Here is a 15,600-nt window from a genome sequence, read left to right on the forward strand (position 1 = left end):
CAGTGTTACAAACGCTCACCTCCCATATGGCTGTTGTCTGTACACATGCCTCTTGGTCACTGAGAGAGTTCTGAGAAGTAGAAAGAGAAGTGATTTTTTTTTTTTTTTTTTTTTTTTTTTTGAAGTTTTAATTTGTGTGGTGATAGGAACTGAACTTGGGTCCCCTACAAGAACATCGAGCACTCTAAACTGCTGAGCTGTCTGTCCAGCCCCCTAGACAGCTGCTTAAAGATGTGTCACTGCTAACCGTCTCACTGCTAGAAGGAAGGCAGGGAGGGCCTTCTGAAGACGTAAGGGACATTACACAGCTGGCAGTGAGCCAGTAGAAGGGAGAGTGTGTACCCTGGAGCAGATGGCTGGTAGGTTGAAGGCTAAGGTCTGAGGAGACAAAAAGGAGGAGTTGAAGTCATCTCCATGGGTGTGGAAGCCATGGGGGAAACTAGAGGAAGGAGGGAGGGGGTTAGCTCAGTTAACAGTGCAGGTGAGTGACAAAGGCTGGGCTGGGCTGCTTGGAGCTTAGTCTGACGGATGAGGTGCAGTGCCCTCAGCTGAGGTGTTGCTGCGTCCCTAGGAATGTTTCGGCGTCTTCCTGTTTGCCCGACTCTTCCTTGTTCTGGGCACTAAGACCCCTTGGCTCACCAGGCCTTGCTTTAGCAGACAGTGTAGTTCAACACCTGTCTTCCCATGGACCTGTGTGGTGTTCATGTCTGAATGCTGGGCTGCAATGTGTGGGCCTTGGGTGGGAGAAGAAAGAGAAGGTGTGGGGCCTGTTGACCATGCCACCAGACAGAACTGGTCAGGTTGAAACAAGTTCAGAAAACTGGGATAACTCATAATTGAGAACAGCAAGCGTTAGAACCAGCTCCTTGCCAGGCTCTACCTGTACTGGAATATGTAACTATTACACCATTATAGGACCAGGACAGCCAGTAATATAGCATAAAAACCTGGAGTTCTCTATGCTAAGGAGTTATCTAGATAGGCCCTGAGTGTTGTTAGCCAGTGAGTTTCACTTCCTGGATGGATATTCCTTCCAGAAGGTATGTAATTCCTTGTTCACCCCAAGTGAGACCTATGCATTCCAATCCACCGTGATTAAAGCAGTTTGGACAAGCAAGGACTGTCTTGTTCATCAAGGAGTGCCATGGGGTGGCAGTTGGGGTGTCCCTTCCAGCCCCTCCATTACTTTCAGCACTCCCTCGGACCAAACTGGATTCCCTGTCCCGGACTCTATGGACATCCCTTTCCCCCCCAAGATGTTCCCAACTCCTCGAGGTCCCCTGCAGCACCTGGGTACACAGGAGGTTGAGAACCACAGCGTTCATCCCAGATAGTGCTATTTCTTGCCCCGAGGAACACGTCCTGGGACCCCTAGCTTGGAATGGTTCTGCCTTCACTGAGCTGCGTGTTGGTGGCCTTCTGGCATCCCAGGCAGGCACACAGCCTGGCAAGAAAGAGAAGAGTGGGACAGGTTGAACGAAACCAGAGGGTCCTGCTGCAATGCATGCTGTGCTGCGATTGCTGCAGGAACTGTGGGAAGAGATGCTGAGTGACAGGCCCGTGCTGCTTGGAACTCAGTGCGAGTGAATTCCACCAAATCTGCCTTCCAGGATTGGCTACTTAACAGCATCACCCATTTTCTACATAGTTTCTGAGACATTTTCAGGTGGTGTTAATTTATTTTAATTAAGTTATAATTATATAACTCTCCCCCTTTATTTTTCTCTTTCCAACCCTTTCTGTGTCCCCTCTTACATACACACACACACACATCCACAGGCACACACACACACACACACACACGCGTGTTTGTTGATATGTGTGCCTGTGGGTGTGTGTGCAGGCACAGCACACATGTAGGTCAGAGGACAAGCTCAGGTACCTTCTTTCAAGACAGGGTCTCTCTAGTCAGGAGCTTCTCCACTCAGGTGAAGCTAGCTGGACTGAGGCTAAGCTAGCTGACCTGCAAGCTTCAGAGCACCTTCCTGTCTCTCCTACACGGGCTGGGAGGCCAGTGCTCTTGTACCATCTTTTTACATGTGCTCTGGTGTCTCAGGCTCTTGCAGGTCCCTAACCATCCTTCACCTTTGGTTTTAAAGAGCAGGACAGCTTATCTTGGTACAGTTTCTGGGCAAGTCAGTCTAATCTTGGCAGGGAAGGCATCTTGGCCCAACCTTTTGGTGTATCAGAATGCAGATAGGTCGGCAACTTAACAGTCCTTACTGCCATTGCCAGGGAATATTGCTTCCTGAGAGCTTTCCGAGTGCTTATGCCCTGACCAGTGCTTTGAGTCCATGGTCCGCGTGCTCTAACTGATGTGGAACAGTGAATACGTGCGATTTGCTCTTGGAAACCTCAGTGAGGCGGTGGCATCGTGGGAAGAAACACAGACTTTGGGGCCACGTACAATGTGTTTATTTTACTTTTAATTTTTATATTTTAAAAATATATTACAAGGGTGGTTGTGTATGCTATGACACATCTGTAGAGGTCAGAGGACAGCTTTGTGGAATCAGTTTTCTTGTTCAGTCTTCACATGGGTTCTAGGGATTGAATTCAGGTCAACAGGCTTGTGTGGTATCTTTATCCATGGAGCCATCTTCCTGGCCCTCATCTTTAAAAAAAAAAAAAAAGATTTATTTATTTCATTTATATAAGTATACTGTCACTGTCTTCAGACACCAGAACACCAGAAGAGGGCATCGGATCCCATTACAGATGGTTGTGAGCCACCATGTGGTTGTTGGGAATTGAACTTGGGACCTCTGGAAGAGCAGTCAGTGCCCTTAACCACTGAGCCATTTCTCCAGCCTTCTGGGCCTCATCTTAAATTACACTCTGTGTGTGTGTGTGTTATACACACTTGTGTGCCTTTGTGTGCACGCAGAGGCCACAGGCCACTAGGTGTGTCCCTCAATCTCTTTGTTATTCCTTTGCTGTGGAGCCTCTCTCTGAACTTGGAGTGTACGTGTTTTGCCTAGGCTGGAAGCTTGGAGGCTTCATTCATCTTCAGGTGTCTGCCTTCCTCTGTGCTGGGGGTTACAGGTGCTTGCAAGACCTATGTCCATTGTTACATGGGTGCTGGGATCTGAACTCATGTCTTCATGCTTGCGTAACAAGCACTCCCCCAACCTCACCCCAGCTATCTTTCAGCTCTGAGATGCTGGGTTTTCTGTATGTTTTCCTAGATTAGAATGAAAGGAGTTAATGGTAGGAAAGAGAAGTTAAGAAATGTGTTACTCTGCCAGCTATGGTTAACTAGTTAGCTCTTAAATCTGTCTAGTGAAAGGAATTTATGGGACTGAACGTGAGTCAGCTCAGTGGTAGAACACTTGTTCCTATGTTCAAGTCTCAGGACTGCAAAAATTGCAAACTCAGTTTTAGTACTTTTTTCCCATGCAATTACAGTTCCCAGATGTGATTTTTGAGAATTTATTTGATATCAAAAACAGTAGTAATCCCAAGTGGAAATGATGTCAACAGGGAACATGGTGTCAACAGCCTATCTCCTTTTCTCCGGTTGTCTCTCTTTGTCTCCTTTGCTTGGGAAGGAGGTTTCTGTTCCACCCATCATGACACTCTTCCTGCAGAGCAGGAAAAACAGCCTAGATGCAGCCTTTGACTTTGGTTAATGTGACCAAGCTTGGGTTAGGGATATTCAGAGGAGCCTGTCCCATCCCAGAACTGAGTTTCTTGAAAGGCAGATGGTAAGGTAGTGAGCCTGGTTACCTGTGGGCACTTTCAGAGGGGGAGCAAAACTGAAGGCAGCCGAGACAGAAGGTTGCTTTCCTGACTGGTACGATTACAAGTCAGGGGACTGTGAAAACTACCAGTTTACCAAGCATGTAGCTCACTGGCTCAATTGTTTGCGCTTTGCCATTCTGTTAATAAAACTAATAATTATGTGTTTTTGATCCATTTGCCAAGTGTTCACGCTTCACACCCCATGTGTGACCAAGAGTGTTTCTGCAGCAAGCGCTCTTTGTCTCTGATTGACTGTTTGATAACATTTGAGTGTTCTGCTCTCTGGCTCATTTGCTCTCCTGTCTTCCTTTGCAGAATGGACTGCTGAATTATGAAGTATTTCAGACCCAGTTGTAGATCATCACTCCGCCACGCTCTCCTTTATTGCCTACTAGTTATTTAAATTGGACTTTTAATATCCTACCAGCTGCTCTTCAGACACACATGGTGCATTGCTGCCATTCCCGGGATTGCATCTTTGAGACACACACTCTTAGGAGCCTTCAGCAAACAAAGAGGCCACCTCCCGGTACGGCTACCGGGAGGGAGTCATCCTGACCGCCCTCTAGCCTTGGCCAGATCTGGATTTGAATCCTACCATGGAACCGCGAATGGAGTCCTGTCTGGCCCAGGTGCTGCAGAAGGATGTGGGAAAGCGGCTGCAGGTTGGCCAGGAACTCATAGACTATTTCTCAGACAAACAGAAGTCTGCTGACCTTGAGCATGACCAGACCATGTTAGATAAGCTTGTGGATGGACTCGCTACCTCTTGGGTGAACTCTAGCAATTACAAGGTAAGCCTTACTTTAGGAGATGCTCTTGAAGGTGGTAAGACTGTCTTGGCAGATGAAGATTCGTCCGGAAAACAATCCATTGGAAAGTATTAGCCTGCTTCCTTGACTTTCAATACGACACTTATGTAGGTTATGGGAAGGACATGAGGAAAGACATGTGGGGGCGATTGTCTTGAAAGTTATGGGAAAACATGAGGGAAGGTATGTGGGTGTTTACAAACATTTGCAGCCTTGAAGTTGAAGTTTATATCATGTTTTGTGGGGAGGAGACTTTGACAAGGTGGTGAGCGGCCGTTCATGAATAAGAGGTGTCTTCACTGATCTCTCAGGGATCAGAATGTATAGCATTTTACTTTCAAATTACGGTTTTGAAGTCTACTGGGACCTGGCCAGAAACAATTTGGGTTGTCAAGGAGTGCCTTTGACCCATGGGTAGTGGTGTAGAAGAGATAGTTTTCAGATGTGAAGATTAGAGCTCTTATAAGATAGGTGGGGAGGGGGAGGGTGTGTGGAGGAGGTGGCTATCCACAGATTATTTATGTTGTGAGCATTTTACCATTCAGGGTTGAGCTTCATGAATGCAAACTACAGGGTGCTTGAAGCCCTGGAGAGGTGTCCTTGCCTTGGCCCCTCCTGCATCTTTCCTCTCATCCCTTGACATCAGGGTTCAATTAACAGGGGAAGGAAGCTTTCTGTTCTGTGGACTTTGTCAAGGGGCCACAGACGCCTGGTCTCTTGCAGATCTTTACAGACTCAGGCTGATCTGGATATCGGAACTGGTCCTTACAGGATTCCTCTTGCTTTGCTTCCCATATGCATTCAAGCCCCAGTCTGAACCAAGAGCACTGAGCTCCTATGTTTGTTAAAGATGTTACTAGCACATAGTAGTTCATTCACCCTTGGGTTTACAGTTTTCCTTCCTGTCTTTTTTTTTTTTTTGGTTTTTCGAGACAGGGTTTCTCTGTATAGCCCTGGCTGTCCTGGAACTCACTTTGTAGACCAAGCTGGCCTTGAACTCAGAAATCCACCTGCCACTGCCTCCCGAGTGCTGGGATCAAAAGTGTGTGCCACCATGCCCGACTCCTTCCTGTCTTTGAAGCTGAGCTGAGATCCTGCCAGTTTTACTTATTGGGCAGAAGTTAACGAGTGCATTCCATGGCCAGGCTGCCTGGTACTCTCAGGTCAGACAGAGTCCACTTGTGCTTTTGAGGGCTCACAGGCTACCTTGTCTGTTTGTATCATGGCTCCAGTACTCCTGTGTGTATATTAAGAAGCATTTGGTTGAAACTGAAGGGTACTGTAAGGAAATTTAGCAAGCCTGGTATTAGCTAAGGTAATATCTCCGAGGAAGAAGAATGCTTTCAGAAGCTGGAAGCCGACCTTGTGCATGACCCCTGGCCAGTCGGCTTTACTTCCTCCTTCCCTTCCTACAATGCCACCAGGCAGTGCCACCTGGCAATATCCTCGGATGCCTGTCCATGTTTACTTAACTGCTGTTCTCAGCAAAGGTGCTTCCTCCCTCCCCTGAGGCCAGTTGTATTCACTTGAGTTTTGGTACTTGAGTTGAGGCTGACTGTCCTAGGAAGGGGCCAGTTAAGGTTGGGACTGGAATAATACTGCTGTTAATTAGCAACCTGTGGAGCCTGTTTCACTGAGCAATGTAATGTCTCAGGTTCCCCATTTATCATGCCAGGATAACCAAATTATTTACTAATAATTAAAGATTTATTTTTATTTTGTGTATGAATGTTTGCCTGCATGTTTGTTTGTGCTCTACACGTATATGGTGCCCGTGGAGGAGAGACGAGAGCATCAGGTCTCTTTGAACTGGAGTTACAGATGATTTTGAGCTACATGTGGATGCTGGGAACCAAACGTGGGTTCTTTGCAAAATCAGTTAATGCTCTTAACCTCTAGGCCTCTGTTTCAGCCTCTTAAAAGGTTTGTGTGTGTGTGTGTGCATGTTTGTATGTGAGTGTGCATATGCCATGGTATGTGTGTGCATGTTTGTGTGTATGGGAGTGTGCATATGCCATGGTGTGTGTGTGCATGGTTGTTTGTATGTGAGTGTGCATGCCATGGTCTGTGTGTGCATGGTTGTGTGTATGTGAGTGTGCATATGCTATGGTGTGTGTGTGCATGTTTGTGTGTATGGGAGTGTGCATATGCCACAGTGTGTGTGTGTGTGTGTGTGTGTGTGTGTGTGTGCATATGCCATGGTGTGTGTGCAGGTGTTAGTCCTTACCTTCCTTTCCCTTGGTTTAAGACAGGGTCTCAGCTGGGCGTGGTGGCGCGTGCCTTTAATGCTAGCACTTGGGAGGCAGAGGCAGGTGGATTTCTAAGTTCGAGGCCAGTCTGGTCTACAGAATGAGTTCCAGGACAGCCAGGGCTACACAGAGAAACCCTGTCTCGAAAAACAAAAAACAAACAAACAAACAAAACAAGGCAGGGTCTCTTCTTGCTCACTACTATTGCATATAGCAGGTTAGCTGACGTATACACTTCTGGGTGACAGCCTTCTGATTCCACCTCTCATCTTCCCATAGATTATAGATGCACCTCCATGTCTAGCTTTTATGTGGTTCTGGGAAGCTGAGCTCAGGTCCTTGTGCATGTGTGGCAAGTACTTTATCCCCTAAGCCGTCTCCCCAGCCAGATAATAAAGTTTTTATGAGCACTGAATGAGAGAGTGGGTCTCAGTTATTTCTTGCCTGCTGCATACTAAGCTCCTTTGTGGTGGCTCCTGTCTAGTGGGGGTGCTGGTCAGAACTTGTGATTGCTTCCCTACTCAGGTACAGCATGTGCCTGCATGAACTACGTGGGATTCTGGGCAAGACACACATAAGCAGCACTACCGCCTGCAGAATCTGGAGAATTCAGTCTTTTCAGAATGGATTTGTAAAGTCACAGGAGGGAAGGTTTAGGACTTAGCACTCAGGAGCAGTTCTTTTATCTTTGCTCTTCCATGTTCTCTCTCCTTCCCTCCACTTTCCTTGCCTGCCCTTTTTTTCTTCCTTCTTCTTTTTGATACAGGGTCTTCTGTGTAGCCCAGACTGGCCTGAACTTTGCTGATCTTCCTCCTGTCTCCAGTTTCCAAGTGCTGGGGGTGACAGCAGGTGTGTGCTACCACGCCTGACTGGGGCAGTAATTGTAAGCAGAGCAGGCTGTAGACAAGGACAGTGAAAAAGATTGGGTTCAGGACCAGCTTGCTTGGAACCTAGTCCTCTAAGCTTTTGTTGCGCTGTGCTGTGTGGTGCGGTGCAGATGAGATGAGATGAATGAGCTGCATCCTTCAGTGCTCTGATGTCTGCTGCTTTAATAGAGATGGCTGTGTAGCCTGGGGCTGTTCTGTGGTTGTAGTCCTGCTGGATAGAGCCCCACTCCCTTGGAGGTATTGAGGTGCTGGCTTTGTCTGTTCTTTGAGTGCAGAGACAGCCCTGCTCCCAGCTGGAGCCTAGAGCCTGGGCCTGGTAGGGGCTCAGCATATACTGGATACAGGGCAGACTTGAACTGTAGACTGCTCAGCAGTTGTGGTGGTGAAATCTGGGTGCTAATTCCTTTGGGTCCTCCTCCTTTAATTTTCTTAATCTTAGGATTTCTGAGAACCTGAGGTACATTTTATTAGACTTTAATTTTAGAATAGTAGGAATAGAAGAGGGTAGCCTTTGAAGATGTACTTGTAGATTCTTTTTGAGTAAGGGCTGAAGGGATGGTAAGAAAAAGATGATGGAATTTTGGCCTTCTTAAGCGATAATACTTATGTGTTACTCCTTTCTTTCCCCTTTGTGTGTGGGAGGGTTGTGTGTGCAGGCCAGAGGCCAGGCTAGTCTGTGAGCTCCAGGGATCTTCTAGTCAGCACCTCCTCATCGGTGGCATTCTGTGGATACTGGGATTGAACTCAACTCAGATTTAAGTACCTCCCTGGCTAGCCTTTACTGACCAAGTGATTTTCCCAGTCCTTATTTTCTTAACAGGAAAGGTAAATGAATGCCGTGGAGACATCGCCCCACTATGAAGCTCATGCTGGCCTAGAACTCTTTGGTTCATATGCCTGGCATTTTGTGTGTGCCTTCAAAGTGCTGGCATTTACAGGTGTGACCCATGATACTGGTTTGGTTGGGTCTTGAATAAATTTACTTTATTTTCCTAACTCTGTAGACAAATTGTGTGAAACAGAGACAGACAGACAGACACATGCTCACGCATACGCGTGTGTGGGTCATAGAACACCTTTGTGGCATTTGTTCTCCTATTCCACCATCTAGGTCCTAGGAGTTGAACTCAGATTTTCAGGCTTAGCTGCAAGCACCTGCCTGCCTGGTTTTCTCTAAGGACCTTGTTTGTTATCAACTTGACACAAACGAGATTAACCTGCTATGGTAGTTTGAATGGTCTCTCATGGTTTGGGGCATTTGAAGACTTGGTCCCTACTTGCTGGCACACCTTGGGGAGGTTTAGGAGGTATACTCTTGCTGGAGGAGGTATGGGACTGAGGGCTTTGGGAGAAAAATTCCCTGCTTACTTCTAGTTTGTGCTCTGTTTCATGTTTGCATTTGAAGATGGAAGGGATCAGCATACTGTGCCTGTTCCCATGCCTTCCCTCGGGAACCCTTTGCCCAGAAAAAGAATTCTCTTCTCTTAAGTTGCCTTGGCCATGATGTTTTATCAAAGCAACAGAAAAGGAGCTAACACTTGGCAAGAGGGAAACTCAACTGAGGACTTGGCTTTTTTCTATCAGACTGGTCTGTGGGACATTTTTGGAATAATGATTGATGTCGGAGGGCCCAGTCTACTGTGAGTGGTGCTACCACTGGGCAGGCAGTTTCTGGTTATTTAAGACAGCAGGCTGAGCACGCCAGGGGAAGCCAGCCAATAATCTACCTTCCTCCATGGTTGCCACTTCTGTTCCTGTCTCTAGGGCCTCTGCGGTGGCTTTCCTCATCAATGAGCTGTGATCTAGAAGTATAAATAAGTCCAAAAACCTTTTCCTTTCCAAATTTCTTTTGGCCAGTGTTCTTTTGATTAAGACTTATTTTGATTATCCATGCATGTGGCTGCAGGTATTTAAGGATTGCCTGGAGCTGGAGTTACAGGCAGTTGTGAGCCACTCAGTGTGGGTGCTGGGAACTGAACTTGGGTTTTCTGGAAGAGCAGGAAATACTCCTAACCACAAAGCCATCTCTCAAGCCCCTTTTATTCAGTGCTTTAGCAAATCAACAGAAAAGCATCTTAATTTTATACATGAGGCAATTCCTGCTGGTGGTTATGGAAATAAGTCTTCAGTAGGGGTCCTTTCCATTCCTGCTCCAGTCTTCCATAAGATCCTAAAGGCCAGACAGGTCAGTATAGTCAGGTAATTTGAGTCACGAAAACAGCTTAAGCTAACACATGAATGAATAGGCTTTGCCATGTCCCAGCAAAACTTAATTCACAGAAACTTTGGCCCTGTTCTCAGTAACACTGAATACCTTTGATATGACTCAGGTGAACACCTTTTCTTCAGCATGGGAACCATTAATGATTCATCAGGAAAAAAAGCGTGGATTCTAATTTACATGTAATTTGGGGATAGTGGCATTAGTTTAGATCAGGGCACTTTATGTTTAATCCTTTACTTGAGGAACACTTGTCTGTTTTAGCCCTCTCCTTCAGACTTTTAGATACCAACTGGAGTTCTGTTAGGCTGACATTGTCATGTACAGTGACCTTTCTTGATTGGTAGAAGTCATCTTGAGGGGGCTGGAGATCTCAGTCAGTAAAGTGTCTCTCTTGGAAGCATGAGGACTTGAGTTCAGATTCCTCAGCACCCACAAAAGACTGGATGCAGTGGCATATATCTGTCACCCCAATGCAGGGGCTGGGGGAAGTGGAGACCAGCCAGCTTCCCTGAATCCATGAACTCCAGGGTTAGTGAGAGCCCTGTCTCAATAAGGTGGAAAGCAATAGTAGATGACTAGTGTTGACACCAAGTCATTTTTAAAAATAATTTATTTTATGTGTGTCTTGCCTCCATGCATGTATGAGTACCATGTGTGTGCTTGGTGTTCTCATCATATCCCCTGGAACTGGAGTTATAGATATTTGTGAGCCACTATGTAGATGCTGAGAACTGAACTTTGCAAGAACTATAAATACTCTTAACCACTGAGCCATCCCACCTGCCCAGGATTCCAAGTCATCTTAAGGGTTCAGTAGTTGGTTATTTAAATACCAGTACAGGACTGTCAAGTTGGCTCAGTGGGGAGAGGCATTTGTGCACAGGCCCAATGACCTGAGTTGCATTTCTAAGTCTCACACGGTGGAAGGAGATAACCCCGACTGTCTAAGGTTGTCTTCTGACCTTCACAATGTGTGACCCGTTCCTGTGCTTGCTCTTTCCTCTCTCTCTCTCTCACACACACACACACACATTCTATGTAATTTAAATACTCATAATCCAGAAAGGGTGCTTCTTAACCTGGAATAACCTGTGAAGTGTCTGACTGTTTCTAGTTTTCTAGTGACCATGGGAGACTGGAAGCTCTTCTTGCTCAGGAGGTTTCTCTTTAGATTATTCCCACTTTAGAAATAAAATGAAACTTCCAAACTTTGAACATGGCTGCTTTCAGTGAGCTTTTCTTTTCTTTTCTTTTCTTTTCTTTTCTTTTCTTTTCTTTTCTTTTCTTTTCTTTCCTTTCCTTTCCTTTTTTTCTCCTGAGACTGGGTTTCACTGTGTCTTAGTCAGGGTTTCTATTCCTGCACAAACATCATGACCAAGAAGCAAATTGGGGAGGAAAGGGTTTATTCAGCTTACACATCCACATTGCTGTTCATCACTGAAAGAAGTCAGGACTGGAACTCAAGCAGGTCAGGGAAGCAGGAGCTGATGCAGAGGCCATGGAGGGATGCTCTTTACTGGCTTACTTCCCCTGGCTTGCTCAACCTTGGCTTATAGAACCAAGACTACCAGTGCAGAGATGGCACCACCCACAAGGGCCTTTCCCCCTTGTTCACTAATTGAGAAAATGCCTTAAAGTTGGATCTCATGGAGGCACTTCCTCAACTGAAGCTCCTTTCTCTGTGATAACTCCATCTGGGTCAAGTTGACACAAAACTAGCCAGTACACACTGTATAGCCTTTGCTGGCCTGGAACTCTCTCTGTAGACCAGGCTGACCTGGACTCAGAGATTCTCCTGCCTTTGCCTCCTCCTGAGTGCTCGGATTCCCAGCCCCTGGTCTTTCCTTTCTGGTTTCAGTGGTGAACAAGTGAAGGAAGGGAAGGATGCTAGGTATGTTCATGCACATATTCAAAGCCATCATGTTCCCACTCACTGTTGTGTTCCAAATTAAGAATGATGGCGCACGCCTTTAATCCCAGCGCTTGGGAGGCAGAGGCAGGTGAATTTCTGAGTTCGAGACCAGCCTGGTATACAGAGTGAGTTCCAGGACAGCCCGGGCTGTACCGAGAAACCCTGTCTCGAAAAACCAAAAAGAAAAAAGAAAAAGAGAATGATCCCTTCCAGGAGGCTGGAGGGTTGTGGCAGCCTGAGGCAACTGAGAGGGACTTAGCCATGTAGTTTCTCCCACCAATCTTGCCACTTTTACTCTGCCCGCAGTGTGGCTGCATATCTTCTTATCCTCAACAGTGTGTGTGCCTTTGGTGAGCTCTGTGGCCATCTAGCACCCTGGAGGAGGGCAGAGCTTCTGTGAGTACAGCCTTACAGGCTTTCTCCTAGCATCCTAGAGCAGCACAGTTGTGTCTGAATTACAGACCTTTCTCATCAGTCCTCATAGCTCCAAAGCCCTAAAAACCTAGTTTTCCCCATAACTTTGTCAGAACTGTCACGAGGCTTTACTTATTTACCAGTTGCCTAGGACATGTTTCACCAGAAGGAGGACTGTTGTTGCTACCTCAGAGAATGTACAAGGGTTATATAATACACTGTGGTTTACCTCCCTATCACTCCCAAAATTTTGTGTCCCAAAACACCTGTCTTCAAGTTCTAGATAAGCAATTGTGGACCTATGTGCAATATTGTGAAATGATAATGGCAGCCTGAGGCTAGGATACATTCACCATGTGCCAGAAACAGTATGAGGTGCATACATACTATTATTTCCATTTTGCAGATGAAAAAATTGATGCTCAAACAAGTCAGGTGACTTGTTTGGGGTAATGATGATCTAATAAGTAAGGTTTCTGGAATTTGAACAAAGTCTTTATGCAATATCCAAGGTTAAGCATATGGAGTCACACTGTATGGTGAGGATGGGAGTGGTCTCTGCCTTTACACTAAGTGGCTGGCGTCTAGGCTGAGCAGGTTTGTTTAATGTAATTTGTGTGAGTCTACTTCTGTCCATGGTTGTCTCACTGCCGCACTGCTGGGAACTTGAACTTGAAGCTTCCCAGTTCCTCCTAAATTAGCATCTGTAGCTTCCTTGCCCTACAGGCCGTTACAGTGATTGGAGGAGCAGCTAGAGCATACAGGAGGATAGGAGCACGTTGCACAATGTGAGTGCAATCAGGAACAGTCCAGTGTAAATTGTCCCATGAGAATGAGCATGGATGCTTTAAGTGGAAAGATGAAAAAGGTTAGTAGGGCGTCCTTAGTTAATGACCTCGATGGAAAAGTGAGGTATGGCCATGAGGAATGAGAAGCTAAGTTACAAGCAGCATTTTCTGGTCCCCCTCTGGGCAGCACTATCTCTGTGGCCTGTAGAAAGGTTAGTTTTGACTAAGCTACATCTCAGAGCTCAGTGACACATGCATTTATGTGCTGGAGGGGGATGTATGGACAAATAGGGAGGTGCCTCTTATCTCTTGCCTATCTCCCAGCCTTGGCTCCTTCCGTGAGGCTCACGTTTCCTTCCCTTGTCCTTGAGAAGAGAGCCAGACTAAATGGGTTCAGACTAAATGACTTCTGCTTCTTTTCTGGCTGACTGCTTGGTTCCACCAAGTGATGTGCCCTTTAGAAGACCTGGAAGGAGGCTTTTGCAGGCCTTCCTTTAGTGTTGCCATAAGGGTTGCTAGAAGTTAGTTTCTGTGGTTCAATTAAAATAGGTGCCTCTCCTGTGACTAGAAAGGCTGTAGTGAGCTAAGCAAAAGCAGATAACCCAGGGCATGTTATTCCAAGAAAATGTGTGGATTGTCAAGTGAAAACGGTCTTTGTGATGTTTGTAGTTGATGACTTTTTTCTAAATGCACGCTTGTGTGTGTGTGTGTGTGTAGGCATATGCACAGACAACAAGCTGTACTGAAAATAATTAAGATATGAGTGTGAACTATTTGGATCCCCTTTGGCCTTGCACTTTGTGCAGGTACCCTTTGTGCTGTGAAGGTAACATCCTCGTCTATGTAATGGATCTAATTCTGCCTTCTACATAAAGTTACCTTGAGCATCCAGCCAGTGTATGTAAGGAGCTGGCACAGTGCTGGGCAGATACAGTAAAGAAGTCAATGAAGACTCATAAATGGGGTCAAACGATAGCAACCTTCGTGTGGGGTCGCCATTGCATGCCTTACTGTAGTCCTGCCTACTAGCCTATGTCCAGGGACAGGAGACTCAGGTCTTCTGTAATAAGATATGAAGTCCTGAGTTGTGCATTGTTGGTAATGAAGTCCCTGGACAGAGCAGTAGCTAGCTGGGGATCCTGTCAAGAGTGTGTGTAAAAGCTTCCAGAATAAATCCACCAGATGAGGACCCCGGTGTTTGGAAGATTTTGCTTGTTCTTTTTAATACAATGGTTATACTTTGCCTTGTTTCTAGAAGTTAAAATGTAAATAAGGATACAGATGAGAGCTCATTAATTGAATGCCAAAAGCAAACAAAAAGAAACAGCTGGGTGAGTGCGTGCAGCTGACAGTGAGGCTGATGAGGCCTGAAAGCTAGTGTTTACCAATAACTAACATTTATTAAGTACTCATTGACTGCCAGCCACCCTTAAGTGCTTTGAATGCAGTGCGCTGTGATCTTCAGGGAAGTGTTTTGTGATAAGCCTGTGATTATTCAGTCTTCACCCCAGGAAACTCTCTAAGAGGAGTTTGGAAGAAACACCTCTGAGGTTATGTGACACTAGGCATGTCAGGCAGGTTTTACTTTATTTTTAAAAGTATCATTTATTCTTTGGCAGTTTTATACAGTACACACACACACACATACACACTGCTTATCTTGAGCATATCTACTCCCAATGTCCCTCTTAACCCACCAACCTGTCTCATCACACTTTGACAGCAACTCCCCTGCCCCACAACCTTTATTTTAAAGCCACTTGTTGAGTCTGGTTAGCACTGTTGCTGTGATGTGACTGATCTTGTGCAGGTTAGCATAGCACATACAACAGCTGAGCTCTGTCTAGAACTCAATGTTCACAGCACTCTTCTCCATGTGGCTCTTCTATCCTTTCCAAGATGTTCTCCGAGCTGACATAAATGTCCCATTTAGGGCTAAGTCCTAAATTCTCAACACTTTGACCAGCCATGAGTCTCTGTGTTAAATGCTTCCCAGTGTGAAATGAAGCTTTTCTGGCCAAGGTTGAGAACAGCATTAAGCCATGGGAATGAACATAGATACTTAGAGGGCAGTTTGGCAACATGGATAACAGTAGTAGTCTTACCTTAGGGGCATGACTTCATGGGCTTTTGACTGTGTTTATAGCACCAGACATGAATTAATTCTTTCCTGTGGAATAGGCCTTAAACCCAACAGAAAGGGGACACTTGCCTTGCCTTTCTGAGCCTGCCTTTGAAGCAATCGGCAATACTTGATGATTTTCAGCAGTTTTTGTAGTTCTTATGGGAGCATGAAGAAAAAAGGTCACAGTTAGTGGCTGTTTCAAGAGACAAAAAGAAGCAACTGTGTGTGTGTGTGTGTGTGTGTGTGTGTGCGTGCATGTGCATCCATGTGTTTGTGCATGCATGTTCTTGTGTGGATACAGTCTGAGTATACAAAGTAGTAGAATGAATTTAGGAATTATTCAGAATTTCAAGCTTCAGAATGTAATTTATTGAGTATTTAATATGAATAGCGTATATGATAAATCTGATTTTTGATTCATAGAAGATATTTTTAAGAAAATAAA

General features: G+C 45.7%; 1 protein-coding gene across 26 annotated transcripts in view; it reads left to right on the forward strand.

The window, feature by feature from the left end:
- Positions 1–15,600, forward strand: part of Clasp1 (cytoplasmic linker associated protein 1) — a 209,264-nt gene that overhangs the window by 25,766 nt on the left and 167,898 nt on the right. For all 26 annotated transcript variants that reach the window (XM_029477048.1, XM_029477053.1, XM_029477066.1 and 23 more), the window contains exon 2: positions 4,060–4,538. In XM_029477048.1, the coding sequence (XP_029332908.1) occupies positions 4,344–4,538 (195 nt within the window). In that variant the 5' untranslated portion in view covers positions 4,060–4,343. The remainder of the gene's footprint in view (positions 1–4,059; positions 4,539–15,600) is intronic.

Source organism: Mus caroli, chromosome 1 (assembly GCF_900094665.2).
Source record: "Mus caroli chromosome 1, CAROLI_EIJ_v1.1, whole genome shotgun sequence".
In the NCBI taxonomy this organism is placed as follows: Eukaryota; Metazoa; Chordata; class Mammalia; order Rodentia; family Muridae; genus Mus; species Mus caroli.